The 19,831-nt window shown below is 51.4% G+C and overlaps 1 protein-coding gene across 3 annotated transcripts in view; it reads right to left on the minus strand.

The window, feature by feature from the left end:
* Positions 1 to 1,580: 1,580 nt before the first annotated feature.
* MECP2 (methyl-CpG binding protein 2) overlaps positions 1,581 to 19,831 on the minus strand; it is a 78,286-nt gene continuing 60,035 nt past the window's right edge. For 2 of the 3 annotated variants that reach the window (XM_025371763.1, XM_025371765.1), the window contains 2 exons: positions 12,183 to 12,533; positions 10,198 to 11,414 (listed from right to left, as the gene is read on the minus strand). In XM_025371763.1, the coding sequence (XP_025227548.1) occupies positions 10,331 to 11,414; positions 12,183 to 12,533 (1,435 nt within the window). In that variant the 3' untranslated portion in view covers positions 10,198 to 10,330. Of the gene's footprint in view, positions 11,415 to 12,182; positions 12,534 to 19,831 lie in introns of all 3 variants that reach the window. The other variant, XM_025371764.1, reaches the window with a different exon arrangement.

The following is a 19,831-nucleotide window of genomic DNA, read 5'->3' on the forward strand; positions in this document are numbered from 1 at the left end:
GCGGCCGCGCGCTCGGCCACACGGGGGCGCCCCGCGTCGGGGAGGGTGCGGGTCCCGGCGCGTTTCGCGCGCGGCAGTCGGCCTCCCGGGCTCGCCCGGGCGGGGCTCTGGAGGACGAACGGCGGCTCGCGGCGTTGGGGACCGAGGGCAGGGCGGAGGCCCGGGCTGCTCGGAAAGGGGCCGGGGCCGGGCCTGCCGAAAGCTCCTGGGCGGCCCGGCGGGAGCCCTGCTCTCCACTGCGGCCTACAGGGCTGTTACCAGGAGCCCTGCCCGTCCGCCCCACGTCTAGCCCCCTGCACAGAGCAGCAGCCTTGAGCCATTCAGACTCCTTGGGTGTCCTGAAATGTGCCAAGAACGCTGGCCCCCACAGCCGTGAGTGTACGCGTTGCTGCTGCCCCAGCCCTCGTTTGGCAAGGGTGAGCTCAAGCAGTTGTGAAGGCTTCCTGAGCCCGCCGGCAGAGCTCCTGTCCCCTCCTGGGCATCGTCCTTGAGCACTTGTCTGGACCGCCACCCCCGGTCCCCGCCCTGAGATGGGGAAGACCCCACAAGCAGCAACGCAGACTTACTCTTTTTCAAGTTTCTCCAGCTGGATGTCTCTCCCAGCGACAGTTCCCCTTGCCCTCTTGATCCTGACAGGGAAGGGGTTCCCCACCCCCTAGCCCTACAGACTTAGAACTTTTCCTAGAAACGAGATCTGCCAAGGCCCACAGCTGGCCCCTGTTGGAGTCTCTTCCCAGAAGCCACCACCACTGTGGCCACTCCTAAGGAAGATGCCAACCATACCATGAAACCCATGGCTTCTCACGGGATAGACTTTACTGAGACGTACCAACTCAAGTATCTGAAATGACTATGCACACCCATGCTAACCTCCACGGGGGGACTTGTCCTGCTTACACACAAAGGCCCATCAGCTTCTGGAACAGGGCTGGTGCACGAGATGCTCAATGCATACAAGTAGACTTTTCAATCCTGGGATCTACCTTTCAAGGCCCGGCCTTTAGAGGGTACCTTCTAGTATGTGCATGTGAAGCTGGACTCCTTTGAGCAGTTGTCTCCTCCAGCTCCTTACCAACCTGGGGAGGCTGCTCCTGAGAGCCAAGGAAGTCTAAGTAACAAGGGGGCCCCCTTTGGGCAAACCCCTCAGCCTGCCCTTGTCTGGTCAGAGAACCAGGTTAACAGTCAGCAGAGGGCATGTGAGGGTCCTGGCCAGAATGAGACACAGGAGGAGCCACAGCCTGCAGGGGTGGGGGTGTCCAAAAGCACCACAGCACATCCAGACCTAGGGAGTGCCCCTACCATACGGGTCAGGAGCAGGGAGGTTGTGCTGCAGGCTGACTCATGCCAGGCCTTTCCTGTCACACGCTGAGCAGTGTGCCTGGAAAGCACTGGCTTGGAACAAGTTGAGGGGGCCAGCGAGGCCAGCATATGAAGGAAGCTTCCCTTGGCCTCTCGTGGCAGGCCTGAAGGCAGCTATCTGTGTCCAGGGACAGCCAGATCCAATGAGGAAACGCAGCACCATGCTGTCATGTGAGCTGGAAGGGGACTTCTGTCTTATAATGAAAGCCCAGACCTTGAGTCACTTTCACAGAGAGATTTATCGAGAATGCTAACAGCACAGGATACAGTACTTCCCAACAAAAGGTGCAAACGCGTCACTTAGAAAGGCATGCTGAGTATTCTTTGCTTTCACATGTATTAAAAAACTTACAAAAATAAAATAAAACTGCGTGCTGCCCATCTTTTCCAATAGTAAAAGAACCTTATGAAAAAATCACTTGATTTTACAACAAAAGACACAAACGGACATTTTTATGTAAATTTATAAGGCAAACTCTTTATATAATAAATAGGTTACAGGGATTCAGTGGGGGGGGGGTTTGAAACGTATACAGGTACATTCAGACAGGTTTACTGAAATGGTACAAATTTCCTTAATAAATTGCCTTTTGTTTTTAAATATATCAGTGCTTTCAGTCATTTGGCTATACACAAAGAACCTTTTTTCTGAACACTACAAAAAAGCAATCGATAATTTTTGTTTTTAAAACGACCTACTTATTTTCTAAAGTAATTGTCCCAAAACACAAAAACTGAAGGTGAATACGATGCAGGGCTTTTAGAGACATCTCCAGCTAAGTGTGTCCTGTCCTCTCCCCGTGCCCCAAGTGCACCTCTCCCAACCTCAGACGGGTTTCCAGGCTGGAGCCAGCTCCCTTCTGCACAGGGTGGCCTGTTACTGGCAATGCTGTCCACAGCTCTCGGCCTCTGAGCTGGCACAGGGGAGTATGACTTCAACTCAGGAGGGGGCAGACACCCTGCCTGGCTCTTCCAGATGCTGCACCCCGCAATGGTCACTACAGTCAGCGCTATCTCCGCCTCTCAGAGGAGGGAGGGGCTGTCAGGTGTTTTGTGAGCCCAAAACTATGTCTAATGAGGGTAATGGCTTTTCTAAGATGTTTTTGCCATGGAATGGGAAGGGGGTTTCTCACATCTAAATTTTGCTGGCGATCGGATGACAGCCAAGAGAGAGCAAGCCCCCTCCATGGTCATTTTATTGCCCTGGGAAGGGGAGGGTGGGGAATAGAGATGTCACAGTGTTGAGCCCTGGAGGATGGGGTGGGATGTGACAGAAGTGTCTTAAACAGTAATGCCCATGGGGCACACCTTGGAGAGAGAATGCCCACCGCCTGGCCTGTCCAGGAAGAGCTGCATCAGGGGGAGTGGCCAAATGCATCTGCCAACATTAGCCTGACCTGTGCCCACGGCAGAGCATCCCAGCCTCCTGCTTGGGTGGGCCCAGCCCCATTCTCCCCAGCTCTTCAGCTCTGCGCACACACATCCCCTCCTGGTTCCCCTCAAGGAAACATCAATCTTGTCTTTCCTTAAAAGTACGGAGTGTTGGTAATAATCTCAGGGGGAGGGGAAGCAAAACAAGAATCCACTGGGCAGAACAAAACCTGGTTTTGCTGTGACTTGGAAAGTGGCAACACATCAGCTATTCGGCTTGCTGGCTTGGAGTGGGACTCCCGGGCTCCACTGCTTTGGGTGGCTTCTGGCTGATCTGGGCAGGGGTGATCTGTGTAGCTCTCCCCTGTCATCTCAGTCAGCATCCCCCTCCCTCCGAATGCTTTTGTTTGTAAAGAAAAAGTGTCTAGAAATATTTGTCTCTGGAACAATTACTTTAAACATAGTTACAATACAGACTTCAGTTCAAACACAGAAGAGATTTACTTAGCAAAATTCCTTTCACCCACCAAAAATTACACAAATATAAGCCTCAACACCACAGTTAAGAGGACCAGTAGAGAGAACCTCATGTTTGGAACACAAAAGGAGAAATAAAAACCAAACCAAACCCAAACAGAAAAACCCCAGAAAGACAAGTAAAGGGCAAAGAAGGAAGGGGAAGGAGAGCAAACACAGCACACGTTACAGTGTCCAGATACACGGGAGCCCAGCACGGGCAAGGGCTCGGCACACATTGAGTAACAGTCCTGGTGATATTTGGTCATATATTCGACTACTGACTCTGGAGCGGCTGTTATTGATTGAAGCAGTGACAAATCAAACGGAAAGGAGGCCGTGGTAGCAAGGGAAGGAGCAGGCTTCAAGTTCTGCAAGCCTTTTGCACTCCACTGTCCAGCTCCCCAGAAACACTGAACCGGGTGGGCCCCGCTCCATCCGGGCAGGGCTAGAGGTCACCGGGTGAGGCTAACTCGGGCGTCGATTTCATGTCAGTCAGAAAACACGCACGTGGACGCACGCAGACACCCACCTGTTCATGGCCAAACATCAGCGGCAACGGCCTCCTCTGCCCCCATCCCAGGCTGGGTGGGGAGAGAGCATCGTGACCCACTGCTAACACTGAACACATGCCGGAGCAGGCCCCGGATGTGGGCCCAGAGGCTGCCCCAGCCCTGGTCCTCCGAGGGGCTCGCGGATAGCCCGGCCACTGAAAGAGCGTATGGCTGTTTTTGTTTTGGATTCAGGCCTCAGAAGAAGCAATGACAGCAGGGAGGGAAGCTTTTGGCCCTGGTGATTATAATGCTCTCTGCTTTGGAAGAACAAGTTTCTGGATTTTTTTGGTGTTTCTAATTATTAAAAAAAGATGATCAAAAAGAACTGTTACAGCTAAACTCTCTAGCAGATATTGCTCATTAAGAATTACAAAAGCAAATGCAATTACTCATAGGATGGGGGAGAAGAAAGGGACATTTCTGGAGTCTTCACTACTTCCTGGATGGGACCCACTGGACTGATGCACATGACTCTGGGGTCCCTGGCATTCTCCCTGGTGCAGCTCACAGGTTCCGAGACAGGCCAGGCCTCCCGTCTCCACTCCAGCCCACAGGCTCGACAGAGTGGGAAGGATGAAACACACTCGGACCCTACTGGCAAGGAGGCCTGCGAGGCTGACTCTCTACATGGGCTCACCGTGACCAGGTCACGGGAAGGGGATTGGGGGAGTCAGGCCACCCCAGTGGACTCCAGCTCCCAGAGGTGGAAGGGGACCAGGCTGTGCCGACTACATTCCGGACTTCAGCAGGTCAAGGGAGTGCTCCTGCACCCAGAACCTTGGGACCTCTTTCACAAGCATGGGAGAAACAAGAGTGCAAAACCTGGGTGCTGCCTGGAGCCTCCTTCACCTGGCACAGGAAAGCCCTTGAAAGAAGCGAGGAAAAGACCACGAATCTGCTTGGACAGAAGAAGTGACCAGCAGACAGATTTGTCGTTTTTTTTCTTTTTTTTCTTTTTTTATTTTCCCTTGTCCTATGCTATGGTTATCAGAAATATTGTAATTAAGCAACAGGTATAATTTTAACAGGTCTTTTTTTGTGTGTGGAGCCACAAGCAAAATGAGTTTATAATTGTGCAATATACAGATATATATATAAAAATTCAACTGCTTTGTGTGTCTAGTCAGTGCGTTAAATAAAAGGGACAGAAAAACTAAAAGCAAAACTAAAAAGCAAAACAAAAGCCCAGGATAGAGGAGACAAAGCAGGCCTATGCGCACAGTCTATGCATTACTGGATATAATCAGGGTCACCAGGAAGAACAGCTTTGCCACTTGACACACAAACACTGCAGGGAGAGGGGCTATCAGTGGGCAGGAGCCAAACCTCTTAGCCTTTTCACCTTATCTGCTCTCACTGCTGAGCAGGACCTGATTAAAGGTAGGACAGAATGGGGGTTTTGGGGGCAAAGAGATTTCCAAATTCCCCAAATGTTCTTGAATTCAAAGGTTGGATTTCCTCCAGGTCCTGGATTCTGCCTGTGCAAAGTCGGGGCCCGGAGTGGTAGCGGGGAGTTGTGCTCCCTCCTTGCACTGCCCTCACACCTGCCTCCTTCTGCCTCCTGACAGGGCAGACAGGGGGCCTTGAGGAGGCAGTGAGAGACCAGCTCAGGCGGCCTGCTGATCCAAGGCGAGCAGAGCAGGAGTGGGCAAGGCAGGCTGCCCCTCAGGCAGAAGTGCCTTCCTAGTTCCCTGGGTGTTTTCCCGACACATCAGCGCCGGGGCAGGCTCTGTCAAGATGAGAAGAGTGGGAAGTAGGGTGGTGTTGGGCCTTCCAGGTCACTGGTGAACGCTCCACCTTCCATACCAATCCCAAAAGACAGGGTCAGAAGCCATGTCCTCAGGTCGGCTACCTCCACAGATTCCCCTTGCCTGTAATGCTCACCAGGCATCTCAGGCCAAGTGCTAAGTATTTTTAGAACAGCATTTTTGTAAAAGCTTGCTCTTATTCATTCAAAAACATCAATATGTAATTTTCTGCCAAATGTTTTCTAGGTTTTCCTTCTAGATTGTTGAGAACTGACTTCAGGGTTCAGCTTTTCCCCTCTAATATGTAATTTTAGACCCTGGGGGAGGCAGTATCCTAGTGATTTATAACAAGTAGACTATGCCTTTTCTAAAGATTGATACAATAGCTAAAAGAGAAAGACACCAAAATGGAGAGAATCAACAAATCATTTCAGAACAGCGAGAAGAGCAGGAAGACCTGGAGGGAAGGGTTCTGCCCCCAACTGGGCAGGTCCTCCAGACCTGCTCCATGGTAGGGGCTCTAGAAACAGCTCATTCCTAAAGTCTAGGACATAGGTCCTAGAATCTGCAGGTATGAACTTGAAACAGGAATCCATTTGGGGCAATGACACAGGCTAAAAATGGATGCCCAAAGGTCTTCTTCAAGAACTGGTACCTGTAACCTCCCCTGGCCCAGTCAGCCCAGAGAGCCTGACTGGAATGCTCTGGAAAAGGAGCTGTGGTTAGAGGGGGGATACAGAGTTCTAGCTGTCAGGCTCCACTTGGGCTAAACCAAATCCAGATGGTCCCGCCCAGGGGACTCCGCTCATATCCCTCTGCTCCCTCCTGGGCTTGAGCCGCTTATTAAGTGATTTAAAATTCAGAGGTTCTGTCAGCTAAAGAAACTCCTTTCTCCACCAAACTTGGCAGTTTGTGTCTGGTTATTACCCTCTTTCGCCATCACTGTCACAGCAATGAAAAGCTAGGCAGAGAAGCAGGTGACAATCTGGGGCTGCTCCCTATCCCAGGTGCACTGTTCATGCTTTGGAACTGGAATGATGCCACCCAACAGAAGATTGTCTGCACCCGCGTCGGCACTCACAAGTAGCAGCTTCTGCCATCCAGCGAGCTGGATGCTGGGGCCCTTGGCTAGTTTGGCACTGATGGATTGGGGGATGTAGCGTTTCTGGGTGTCCCCTGTGCCTTTTGACATGGGAATACAGCATCAGCAGACGGGAGCTGTGCTAGCGCCTGGCTGTGACCAAGTATCTCCAGCTCACTGAGCTGTCAAGGCCGGCGATTCCACTGGCTATGACAAGCCCACCACCAGGCAGGGCTGGGAGGGGTAGACCTGGGGGGAGCTCGACCACCTACAGTATTGTCAGGAGAGGAGGTAGTAACTAATAACTGGAACAAGGGTCGGGGAGACTGTGGATGTGACCTTAATGACCTAGCCCCACAGGTACTGGAAAGCTGTTGGTCGTCTTCTACTGTTCACAAATTCACTGAAAGAGGCCCCCATCTTCATAGTGTTCAAGTACAGACAAAATTGAGGTCACACCCCAAAACTGGGCCGGACACAGCTGGTGAGAATCCTGCAGCTTAAGGCTTTCCCTCCAACCTCCTGTCAACCTGACCCCAAGGCAGGGGCAGCATGGGAGCTGCAGGGCCCCTGCCTGCCAGGGCAATAAACCGCCAAAGCTGTCTGCTGGCGACTGACTTGTGATGCCTTTGGGAAAGAAGAGGGAATGAGGAAGAAAGAGGGAAACAGAGAGAAAACCCTAAGGAGCCTCAGGCCCCACTGGCAGCTCTGGAATAAACTCGAAAGGAAAGAGGCTGGGGAACAAGGGAGCTGCAGGTGGGGTCCGAATGAAATAAAGTGACACTTGAAATGCTGTGTTCCCAACCACAACTGCCCAATTGGCCCTGAATGGACTGTCATGGGTGACAGGGGGGCCTGGTGGGCCACGCACTCCTCTTACCAGGACCAGATGACACCCAGGTGATGGGGAAGCAGCTCCGGACAATGAGTGCAGAAGCCACATTTCATTTGACTAAGTATAATGCATAAAAACCCAACTGACCAAAATAAACATCTTCTCAGTGACAACCTGGTCGGATGCTGCGCTCTTGTGGATTAAGTGTCCTTTGGTGGTGCCAGGAGTACGAGGCCACTATGGGGGCAGGAGCCTTTTGTCCTTGGAGGAAGAGTTCTGGAGGACTCACCCTCTCCTCTGACTCCCCTTCCCTTCCTGGGGAAGAGTCAGAAGTGAAGCTGGGGGGGCGGTCAACAGCAGAGCAGGTGGAAGGGATCAGGGATCAGGGATTGGGCTGATGGGAGTTTGGTTGCAGGACTTGCTTTTACAGCATAAGAAAATGGATACATATATGCTAGAAAGTCCAACTATGAGACTCTACAAACAGAATGGGGCAAACTCCCTCACTTCTAACCATTCCAGAAGAGACAAACACGTTTTTTTCTTAAGCTACTGACTGCAACTGTCAACTATGGTTCCTGATCACTAGACTGGCAAAGGAAGAGTACTAGACAGTTTCTATGATGTTTCACTCCTTCATGACTACACCGCAGTAAGGAAGCCAGGGACAATAACTGAAATACACAAGACAACACGCACTTGACAGTTCATGGCAGCAGCTCACGTGGGACATGCCTGTGGGTGTTTCTGGAAGCATAAGACTGCTGTCTCATTTGCTACTTTGATAAGGTACTTCTCAGTTGGACAGATTTAGATATAAGAGACATCTCTGTAAACACAGAAAAGGATATACCAATATGATGAAGATATGCAGCTAGATAAGGACTTCCTGAACAGAGGTTAAAAAGATGGGATCCCAAATGAAAACTGATCAATTAAAAACCCACAGCAGGCCCAAGCCTTGAAGCCCCTACACCACAGCTATGGACCAGATAGTGAAATGTGTGGTATTCTGGTCCCACTGTAACATTTCCATTATAGAAGAACTCCAAGGGAAAAGGAGGAGCCGAGGAAGGGCTGGGGACCTAGGTGCCGGTCCCGGCTCGGGTCTCGGGAGTTCTGCATCAGTACCGCTGCTGCCCTGCTGCACTACGCTAGACTCTGGACTTCTGAGTGAGCTCAAGGTCGGGTGGCATGGAGCCCCTGTTGCGCCACTCAATGACTGGCAGGCCACAGGGGGCCTCTGTGCTTTCCTCAGCTACCAAATGGGGCCCAGCTCCTCCAGGCCACTTCTCTAGAATAGAAGGGTGAAAAGGCTCGTTGTTCAGGGTGGGAAATGCCTTTTGCTTTTTCTTGCCAAGGAAGAGGGGGCTACCTAGGAGAGCAAGACCTTGCTGCTCTCTTGCTCTTCACAGACAGGCCAGGTAGGACTCAGAAGAGCCCAAGGCCTCCTCAGGGCTCAAAACAGGGTGGGGCTGGTACTGGCAGCAGGAGGACAAAGGGCAGGCAGAGTTCTAGGGACTGGAGCCGACACGTGTGGTTGGGCACTGCGGCTGCCTGGAAGAGAAGGGATGAACTAGGAAGGAGGACAGAGGAAGGGAAAGAACTGAAAGAATGAAATGAACAAAAGGCAGAAATGGAAGCAGAGAAGAGAAACCAATCAGGAAGTCCTTATAAAATTGCAGCAAACACTTAGAGTTTCGGAGCTTCGTGGGAACCCTATGTGCTGAGCCCACTTTAAAACAAGCGCAGGTATATATACATATCCAGGTAGTTCTCAACACCATCACATCTGGTGGCTTGAGGGACTAAACGTCACCAATTCAAGCCAGTTTGCTCTCAGAGCATCTGTTTGTTTTGAAGTGGGAACATGAAGACTCAATAGTGCAAATAATTCTAAGCTGTCCCTAAAGGAGTAGAATTGGAAAGTAACTGGAAGAACATTTTCTTCTCCTCCCCCTTTGCCCCTTCCCTGTCCACTAAGTCCCTAACTACCAGTCACAGACTGCTCTGAGAGATGAGGAATCCCTCTCACCTCGCTGTGTTCGGCCCGGCCTGACCCTGGGCCAGCCTGCCTGTGCCTTGTCCTACTGCCTCCATGGCCTCTCTAGCGCCACCAACTGGAGGACGTCCCTTGAGAATGGACCATGCCACCTCACCCTGGGCCATCCTCTCCTGTGATTCAGGCCAGTCTACACCCAGTAGTTCAAGGGACAACTCCCTCCTAGCCATGCCGGAACAGACAAGTGCCACTTTCCTGTCCTGTGAAGCGTCCTTGCCAGTTTTGGATTGGGGCTGGGGTGGGGCCAGATTTGAGCCGCCACGGGTGGGATCGCACGGGCCATAGCCACTGGTCACATCCATCTCTAAAGAATCCAACTGTCTCTCCTGCCTCACACCTCCCTGTCCCAACGTGGTTGGGAGTGGGGGAGGTGGGGGGAGCTGGGGGAGTGGTAGACGGGGCACTGATGGCACCGAAAACGGGAGTGTCCTCTCAACTGCTCTGTCTCTAACGACCACATGGGGGAAAGGTTTGGGCGGGAGGGGAGGTGCCTGGTCAACAGCTTGTCTGGTCAGTAGTATCTGCAGCAAGCCTTGTTGAAGGAGCCTAGTTTAGAAAAGTGCAAAGCTACTTCTGGCCCTGGTTAGGTCTTCAACCTGACTGTGCTTGTCGGTAAGAAAAACATCCCCAATGCTCCAACTACTCCCACCCTGAAGCCACGAAACTCTAAGTTTACTGAAAGAAAAAAAAATATTTTTTATTTCAGTTAATCGGGAAGCTTTGTCAGAGCCCTACCCATAAGGAGAAGAGACAACAGCTGCCTTTATTCTTGTTGGTTTGCTTTGCAATCCGCTCTGTGTAAAGTCAGCTAACTCTCTCGGTCACGGGCGTCCGGCTGTCCACAGGCTCCTCTCTGTTTGGCCTTGGCATGGAGGATGAAACAATGTCTTTGCGCTCTCCCTCCCCTCGGTGTTTGTACTTTTCTGCGGCCGTGGCGGCGGTGGCGACCGCGGGCTGAGTCTTAGCTGGCTCCTTGGGGCAGCCGTCGCTCTCCAGTGAGCCTCCTCTGGGCATCTTCTCCTCTTTGCAGACGCTGCTGCTCAAGTCCTGGGGCTCAGGGGGGCTGGTGGGGTCCTCGGAGCTCTCGGGCTCGGGTGGAGGTGGGGGCAGGGGTGGGAGCAGTGGCACGGGGGCCTTTGGGGACTCTGAGTGGTGGTGATGGTGGTGGTGCTCCTTCTTGGGGGGCGAGGAGGCGCTGCTGCTGCGCCCCTTGGGGCTGCTCTCCTTGCTTTTCCGCCCAGGGCTCTTACAGGTCTTCAGTCCCTTCCCGCTCTTCTCACCGAGGGTGGACACCAGCAGGGGCTTCACCACTTCCTTGACCTCGATGCTGACCGTCTCCCGGGTCTTGCGCTTCTTGATGGGGAGTACGGTCTCCTGCACAGATCGGATAGAAGACTCCTTCACGGCTTTCTTTTTGGCCTCGGCGGCCGCGGCTGCCACCACACTCCCTGGCTTTCGGCCCCGTTTCTTGGGAATGGCCTGAGGGTCGGCCTCAGCTTTTCGCTTCCTGCCAGGGCGTTTGATCACCATGACCTGGGTGGATGTGGTGGCCCCACCCCCCTCAGCCTTGCCCCCTGGCGAAGTTTGAAAAGGCATCTTGACAAGGAGCTTCCCAGGACTTTTCTCCAGGACCCTTTTCACCTGCACACCCTCTGACGTGGCCGCCTTGGGTCTCGTGGTGCCGCTCCCTTTGGGGCGTCCCCGGCCTCTGCCAGTTCCTGGAGCTTTGGGAGATTTGGGCTTCTTAGGTGGTTTCTGCTCTCGCCGGGAGGGGCTCCCTCTCCCAGTTACCGTGAAGTCAAAATCATTAGGGTCCAGGGATGTGTCGCCTACCTTTTCGAAGTACGCAATCAACTCCACTTTAGAGCGAAAGGCTTTTCCCTGGGGACTGTGGGGACAAATGGAAAGACACAAGAAACAATTAGAGGCTCTCCATGGCAATGTCAGAGATAGGGCAGAGCGGATGCTGGTGACAACACTCTGATAAACGTTACTACTGAACAAGAGTTACACTGCCTGGCTGCCCCTGAGGACCTGTCACCAAAGCCACTCACTCGTCTGCCTGCCGCTGACCCCCCCAGGCCTCTCCAAAGTCCAGCAACCAAAGAGTCAGGTCTGGTACAGAAGGGCTGTTGGGCTGAGGCCCATTCTGCCAGTTGGTGCCTGGGCCTGAGTCACCATCTAGAACATACCCAATTTTGAACTCAGGTATGGTGGTCAGTCTCTCCAGGAATCAGTTTCAATAAGATAATCCTTTGCTCACCCTTCTCAGGGTTATGGAATTAAATGAGGCTGTCTGCAAATGTCATTTGAAAACTGCTAACCTTTTTGGGATCATTTAAGGGGCAGAACTGAAACATGCTTCTTCACTCCTCTGAACCCCTGGCTCTGCAAGTTCCTCTGCTTCCGCAGCGATTCCATCTCCAGATAAGGACTCGAGGTATGGAGAGGATAGAGGACCTGCTACCTTCAGAACTTCCCACTCAGGGCAGCGACCTCTTTACATGGTCATTTCAAGCATACCTGATCTCAGCGTTTATTGTTTATGTTCCCCCCGCCCCCGCCCTGGGGTTAGACATATACATTTTCCTGCTCCATGAGGGATCCCTGTCCCTGCCCTCCCTGCCCTATAGAGGCAGGAGTTGCTCTTACTTACTTGATCAAATACACATCATACTTCCCAGCAGAGCGGCCAGATTTCCTTTGCTTAAGCTTCCGTGTCCAGCCTTCAGGCAGGGTGGGGTCATCATACATGGGTCCCCGGTCACGGATGATGGAGCGCCGCTGTTTGGGGGAGGCAGAAGCTTCCGGCACAGCCGGGGCAGACCCCGACCCTTCTGATGTCTCCGCTTTGCCTGCCTCTGCGGGCTCAGCAGAGTGGTGGGCTGACGGCTGCACTGGCTCATGCTTGCCCTCTTTGTCTTCTTTCTTATCTTTCTTCACCTTTTTAAACTTGAGGGGTTTGTCCTTGAGGCCCTGGAGATCCTGGTCTTCTGACTTTTCTTCCCTGAAGTGTTAAACAAGTATGTAAGTATCACAGAGAACATGCCAGTCTGCCGAACAAGTGGGCAGAGGCAGGCTTGGATCCCCACCACATGCAAGGCCCCACACCATCATACACTCAGATCTTGATGTCCTTCCCCAGGACAACAGAGCCTTGAGTTGGGACCCAAATATTTCTTTAGGAATTTGGGCTACGGGTGGTGCTGGCCGGTGTGCCTGACCTGCACTGTGGCCACCTGCAAGTCTCCTAGCACTGCAGGAGAATCAGAGCCCTTTCCTCTGAGCGGAAACATCATGGCTCCTGAGCATACTGCCCCAGCATGAGTCGAACCTCAAGGGCCTCTGGGCTCGATGGCTGACAAGAGGCCTTCGACTGCTGGAAACGGAGTCAAATGGGGGAGGGGGTCTCCTTTGTGAAAGCCAGGGCTTGGGTGTCTTTTCAGTTTTCTAGAATGAATGCTCAATGAGGCACACAGTACAGTGTCATGGAAAGCACACACAGGTTTGGAGCCAGCCAACCTGCACTCAAATCCTTTGCCGCTTTCCAAACATGAACCCAGCAAATGACCTCAGCATTCTGTGCTTCAGTTTCCTTATCTTGACAACAGGTAACCCCATCTAGACATCCTTACTGTGAGCATCACAGGAAAAAAGGCACAATGGCACTACATAAATATCAGCTAACTCAGGCCACAGGAAACTGCCGCCTAGGTTTCTGGAGTGATAAGAGAAGTAGTCCCAGGTGCAGTGAGCCTTTAACACAAAATGTTCCCTGATGAGGAATGGCCTCGGCCACAGCAGACGCGGCGAGAAGAGCAAGGAAAAAGGTGTGGTCCAGGCAGAGCCATATGTCCCCTTCCTGCTGGTGCAGAAGAGCACCCTACCTATTCTAGTGTGGGAGGCTTCCCCATTCTTTTCTGGTGACAGAAGCAGCTCCTTCTCTACACATCACTTTGGCCTGGTGGGGTCTCATCAGAAATGGCCACCATGAGGCCCCACGCCCCAGGATCAGTGTCTGGCCATGATGCTCTAGTAATCTGTCTAGTATGCCACTGTGAGACCTCCTAGGACTCCAGAGCCTCAGCAACAACAGGGGCAGCTTGGAAAGAAGCAGCAGCCACCTGTGAGTCCCTTCGTTAGCAGTTCATTCTGGAAAAGAGCATGACTACTCCTGCCCTCCATGTTCTCAGCCCCACAACTCCCCTGTCCCATGTGGTTCACATCAGTGCTGGTCACTGCCTTGTGGCTGGTCTACCCCAAGAGACTTCTCCTCTTGTCTACACTGCACAGACTGTGCAATGAGGGCATCCACTCACTGGCAAGCATCCTTGGGAAACCAGGACTCAAATGATGTAGGGAAGTTACCAAAGGCGGTTAGTGCTGGGACTCGGAAGCTACAAGGATGTATCTCTCCAGAACCATCAGGTCAGGTGTAGGGAGGCAAGAGATGTTCCAATCTAGTGACAAGATCTTAGAGTGAGGGAATGTCTTGTCCCCACTATGATTCACCCGAGTTCCTCCCTATCCTGTATCTTCCACCAACAGTTTAGGGCCCAGAGTGTGGCTGCCAGAGTCACCTAGAGCCATTGCATACACAGAGGCATCCTACAACCCACAGGGCAGTCTTTCTTGCTGTAAAATGGGGTCCCTATTCTGTCCCGGCACAGAGCTCGCTTTTCTTTTTTTTTTGAGATGGAGTCTCGCCCTGTCACCCAGGCTGGAGTGCAGTGGCGCAATCTTAGCTCATCACAACCTCTGCCTGCTGGGTTCAAGTTATTCTCCTGCCTCAGCCTCCTGAGTAGCTGGGATTACAGGTGCGCGCTACCACGCTGGGCTAATTTTTGTATGTTTAGTAGAGACAGGGTTTCACCATGTTGGACAGGCTGGTCTCGAACTCCTGACCTCAGGTGATCGACCTGCCTCAGCCTCCCAAAGTGCTGGGATTACAGACATGAGCCACCACGCCCAGCCAGAGCTTGCTTTTCAAGTCTCTGAGTCTTACGGCTCTCAATGGGAAATGATGAAGAACGCTGGGAAGTTAGGTGTGGCCTGTGGCCCACGCAAGATCAGCCTTTGAGAATGGACCCCTAGGCAGCTCCCCATAAAGGAGGGAGAGAAGGGGAGCCACCAGCAGAGTGGGCCAAGAAAGCAGATAGATGGGAATCGCTACTTCTACACAATTCATCATGGTGCTGCCTAATGCCAGGGCTGCTTCCTGGAACTTGGGACGGTCCTGATGTCAGAGAAAAACAGTGAACTAATGGGAAAGATCTGGCTTCTTCGAAACTCTCATGTACATTTCCCAAATACCTTAATCACCATGACGTCAAACTATAAACCTAAACATGACCTAAGGAATGCCTTCTAGAAATCTATATAGACACCTCCAGAAATCTCAAAGAATATATGCATGACGTTATTTGCCACAGCATTATTTTTACTAGTGAAAGTAAAAATGATAATCCAATACCTCAGATCCCTATCACCAGGGCACTTGTTAAATAAACTTATGGTGCACCCACACACTGGAGTACTGTGCAGCTCCAAAGGGACTAAACAAGAGCTCTAAGAACCGTGATGGAGTGATTTCCAGGATCCACTCTGAAGCAAAAGGAGTAAAGTGCAAACATATCTACTGCATGTTACCTAGGTAAGAAAGAAGGGCGGGGTATTAAGGAAGGACACACCATGAACTAATGAAATTGATTCCCTGCATGGGGTAGGGGGAACAAGGTGAAGGTACAGGCACAGGAGTGAGACCTAGCTGAACATGCCTCAGTGTAATTCTGACTTCTGAATCATGTAAATGTGTATATTACCCAAAATAAAATTCAAACTAAAAGTAACAAAACCTTATTACACTTAATGCAAATAGAAACAAATGAGTTTGGGCCAGGCATGGTGGCTTCAGCCTACAATCCCAGCACTTTGGGAGGCTGAGGTGGGAGGATTACTTGAGCCCAGGAGTCTGAGGCTGCAGTGAGCCATGACTACTACATCACTGCACGCCAGCCTGAGCAACAGAGCGAGACCCCATCTCTCTCTCTCTTTTTTTTTTTTGAGACAGTCTTGCTAGAGTGCAATGGCAGGCGTGATCTTGGCTCACTGCAACCTCTGACTCCCGAGTTCAAGTGATCATCCTGCCTCAGCTTCCCGAGTAGCTGGGATTATGGGTGCCTGCCACCATGCCCGGCTAATTTTTGTATTTTTAGCAGAGATGGGGTTTCACCATGCTGGCCAGGCTGGTCTTGAACTCCCAACCTCAGACGATCCACCCGCCTTGGCTTCCCCAAAGTGCTGGGATTACAGGCATGAGCCACCATGCCTGGCTGAGACCCTGTCTCTTTAAAAAAAAAAAAAAAAAAGAAACAAATTTAATTCTACACCAAGCTGACAATATACCACAGAGAAAAGATTTATTTCAAATAACTTTTGACTACAGTGCTCTGAAAACCTGCAGTGGGACATATTCTAAGGCCAACAATAACACTCCAGGGGCAGTAAACACACTGGATTGGCTCCCAGGAGAGATATGTGATTCTGCTTCTGGGGCATCTTGTGCCAGAAAGCCTGGGGAGTGCAAGAGAAAAACAGGGAGGGCCCGTGAGAGGCCTCTAGCAGTGGTCCAGGTGTGGTCCAGGGTGGGGGCAGTTGAGGATTTGGGGCTGGTCTACGTGGTGAAGCAACAGAGCTCGCCAGTGGATTAGTGTGGGGGTGAGGGGCAGGGGTGAGTCAGGGACCACCTGTCCAAAGCCTGGGAAGATGGTGGTGCCACTGACTGAGAAGGAAAAGATTGAGGGGCCAGCCGGGCGCGGGGGCTCCCGCCTGTAATCCCAGCACTTTGGGAGGCTGAGGCAGGTGGATCACCTGAGGTCTGGAGTTCAAGCCCAACCTGGCCAACATGGTGAAACTCTGTCTCTACTAAAAATACAAAAATGAGCCAGGCCTGGTGGCAGGTGCCTGTAGGCCCAGCTATGCGGAAGGCTGAGGGAGGAGAATCACCTGAACCCAGGAGGCAGAGGTCGCAGTGAACTGAGATCGCGCCACTGCCACTGCACTCCAGCCTAGACAACAGAGTGAGACTCCGTCTGAAAAAAGGCAAAACAAAACAAAAAAAAACCACTGGAGCGGCAGGGGAGCAACACCCACAGCGAGTTATACCATCAAGGAGAGAAAACAATTCTTCAGCTATTCACTATAAAGTGGGGGAACCCAGCTGTGATCAGATTCAGAGTTGGGCCTGAATGAACTGTTTGCTTGGGGGTTTTAAAGGCTTTTTATTGTGGTAAAATATACAAAACGGGTCCGGTGTAGTGGCTTACACTTGTAATCCCAGCACTTTGGGAGGCGTGGCAGGTGGATCGCTTGAGCTCAGGAGTTTGAGACCAGCCTAGGCAACATAGCAAAACCCTGTCTCTACAAAAAACAAAAACAAAAACAAAAACAAAAAACCCACAAAAATTAGCTGGGCGTGGTGGTGTGTGCCTGTAATCCTAGCTACTCGGGAGGCTGAGGCAGGAGGATCACTTGAGCCTAGGAAGTTGAGGCTGCAGTGAGCTGCTGACCATGCCACTGCACTCCAGCCTGGGCGAATTAACCAGACACATATAGACACATATATATGTCTCAACTATACATATATGTGTGTGTGTGTGTATATACGTGTGTGTATATATATATATATACACAAAACAAAGTTTACCTTTTTAACTATTTCTAAGTGTACAATGAATGCACTTTTTTTTTTTTTGAGATGGAGTCTTGTTCTGTCACCCATGCTGGAGTGCAGTGGCGCAATCTCGGCTTACTGCATGCAGACTCTGCCTCCGGGGTTCAAGTGATTCTCCTGCCTCAGCCTCCTGAATAGCTAAGATTACAGATGGGTGCCACCACGTCCAGCTAGTTTTTGTATTTTTAGTAGAGACAAGGTTTCGCCATGTTGGCCAGGCTGGGCTTGAGCTCCTCAGGTGATCTGCCTGCCTCGGCCTCCCAAAGTGTTGGGATTACAGGCGTGAGCCACCATGCCCGGCCCTAAATGAACTTTTAATAGCACTGAAGATGGGAAATAAAGGGTCTTTAACTCTACTGTAATATTCTAGTTCTTTCTAACTGAAATTACCTGAAGCAAATATATTCTGTGGAAAGGCACATGGGTGTTTGTTAATTTGCTGGCTGCTACTTTTATAATTAAAGACAAATTTCAAAAAACCCACAAAGAAGCCTGGATTCTGCCGGGTGTGGAGTGCAGGTAAAAATGATTAAAAATGTGGATGGAGCTGGAGTCCATCGTCTTCAGTGACACAGCTCAGACACAGAAAGTCAAATACCGTATGTTCTCACTTAGAAGCAGGAGCTGAATAGCATGTGCACATGGACAGAGTGAGGAATGGCAGACACTGGAGACTGGGAAATGGGAAAGGTGGGAGGTGGTGAGGGATGAGAAATTACTTAATGGGTACAATGTCCACTATTCAGGTGATGGCTACACTGAAAGCCCAGACTTCACCACTACACAATATGCAACAAAACTGCATTTGTATCCCTTAAATTTAACAAATAAAAAACAATGATAGAAAACAAGCACTCCAGATGAGTTTACCCTAGCCCAGAGGGCCTGCCCAGTCCCAGGGTGACCTGGGCATTTGCACACCCTCACTGGGCCTTCACTGCAGGACCCAAGGGAGGGAGGCTGGGCTAGGGTGCCAGGTGACTCCCCAAGGCTGTCCCCCAGGGAGTTTATGGTGTTTGCTGAAACACAAACTTTTTCAAAGAAACCTGCCAGGTATGGTGGCTCATGCCTATAATCTCAGCACTTTGGGAGGCCGAGGTAGGCGGATCACCTGAGATCAGGAGTTCAAGACCCGCCTGGCCAACATGGTGAAACACCATCTCTATTAAAAATACAAAAATTAGCTGGGCATGGTGGTGCAAGCCTGTAATCCCAGCTACTCGGGAGGCTGACGCAGGAGAATCATTTGAACCCAGGAGGCGGAGGTTGCAGTGAGCTGAAATCACGCCACTGCACTCCAGCCTGGGTGACAGAGTGAGACTCCATCTCAAAAACAAACAAACAAACAAAAAACAAACAAACAAAAAACCATACACCACTCTTCATCCTCCCTCTAATCAGAACCCCGCACCCACACAATTTTGATTACGAGGAGAACTAAATATCTAGTTCACAAGTTTATATATTTTAGAGTTGAAGTATCCTCAGAAAAACCACCTATTCAACTCTTGAGTGTTACAGATGGAAAAAAGGAAGTTCGACTAGACAGAGGAACTTGTCTGAGATCACCGTGAGTCACAAACACACGTCTGTTCACCAACTGCCTTGGCTCTGAGGTAGATCCTGCAGCATCCTTCCACCTCCAAGAGCTCACAGTTTGGAAGGGAGGACAAATAGGTAACAACAACATAGTTCCAGTTTCCCTTCCCCCTGAAGAAAGCTTGTTCCAGGCACAGTGGAAGCACAGGGGTGTGGATAATGAATCAGGAGTGGGTGGGCTGTCAGGGCTTATGAATTCCACAGGCGGGACAGAGGGCTCAGGGCATGCCAGGCCAGATGGGCAGAGGTGGCACTATCAACATGGTTATAGCTCCTACCCTATCACCAGTGTGACACCCCTCCCTAGAGGAAAAAGTGACCAGTGATGCCCACCCTGTGTCACCAGAAGCTCTGGGCCTAACCCTGTCGCCCCCTCCCACCTTTTCATTTGGAGAACTTTCTGGTTCATCCGGAGAACTTTCATCTTTCGGGTTCAGTTAAGATGGCACTTCTAGACCGGGCGCAGTGGCTTATGCCTGTAATCCCAACACTTCAGGAGGCCGAGGTGGGCAGATCACTTGAGGCCAGGAATTTAAGACCAGCCTGGCCAACATGGCAAAACTTCACCTCTACTAAAAGTACAAAACATTTGCTGGGCATGGTGGTGTGCGCCTGTGGTCCCAGCTACTCGGGGACTGAGGCATAAGAATCGCTTGAGGCCGGGCGCGGTGGCTCAAGCCTGTAATCCCAGCACTTTGGGAGGCCGAGACGGGCGGATCACGAGGTCAGGAGATCGAGACCATCCTGGCTAACACGGTGAAACCCCGTCTCTACTAAAAATACAAAAAACTAGCCGGGCGAGGTGGCGGGCGCCTGTAGTCCCAGCTACTGGGGAGGCTGAGGCAGGAGAATGGCGTAAACCCGGGAGGCGGAGCTTGCAGTGAGCTGAGATCCGGCCACTGCACTCCAGCCCGGGCTACGGAGCAAGACTCCGTCTCAAAAAAAAAAAAAAAAAAAAAAAAAAAAAAAAAATA

This window comes from Theropithecus gelada, chromosome X (genome assembly GCF_003255815.1).
Source record: "Theropithecus gelada isolate Dixy chromosome X, Tgel_1.0, whole genome shotgun sequence".
NCBI classification, from domain to species: Eukaryota; Metazoa; Chordata; class Mammalia; order Primates; family Cercopithecidae; genus Theropithecus; species Theropithecus gelada.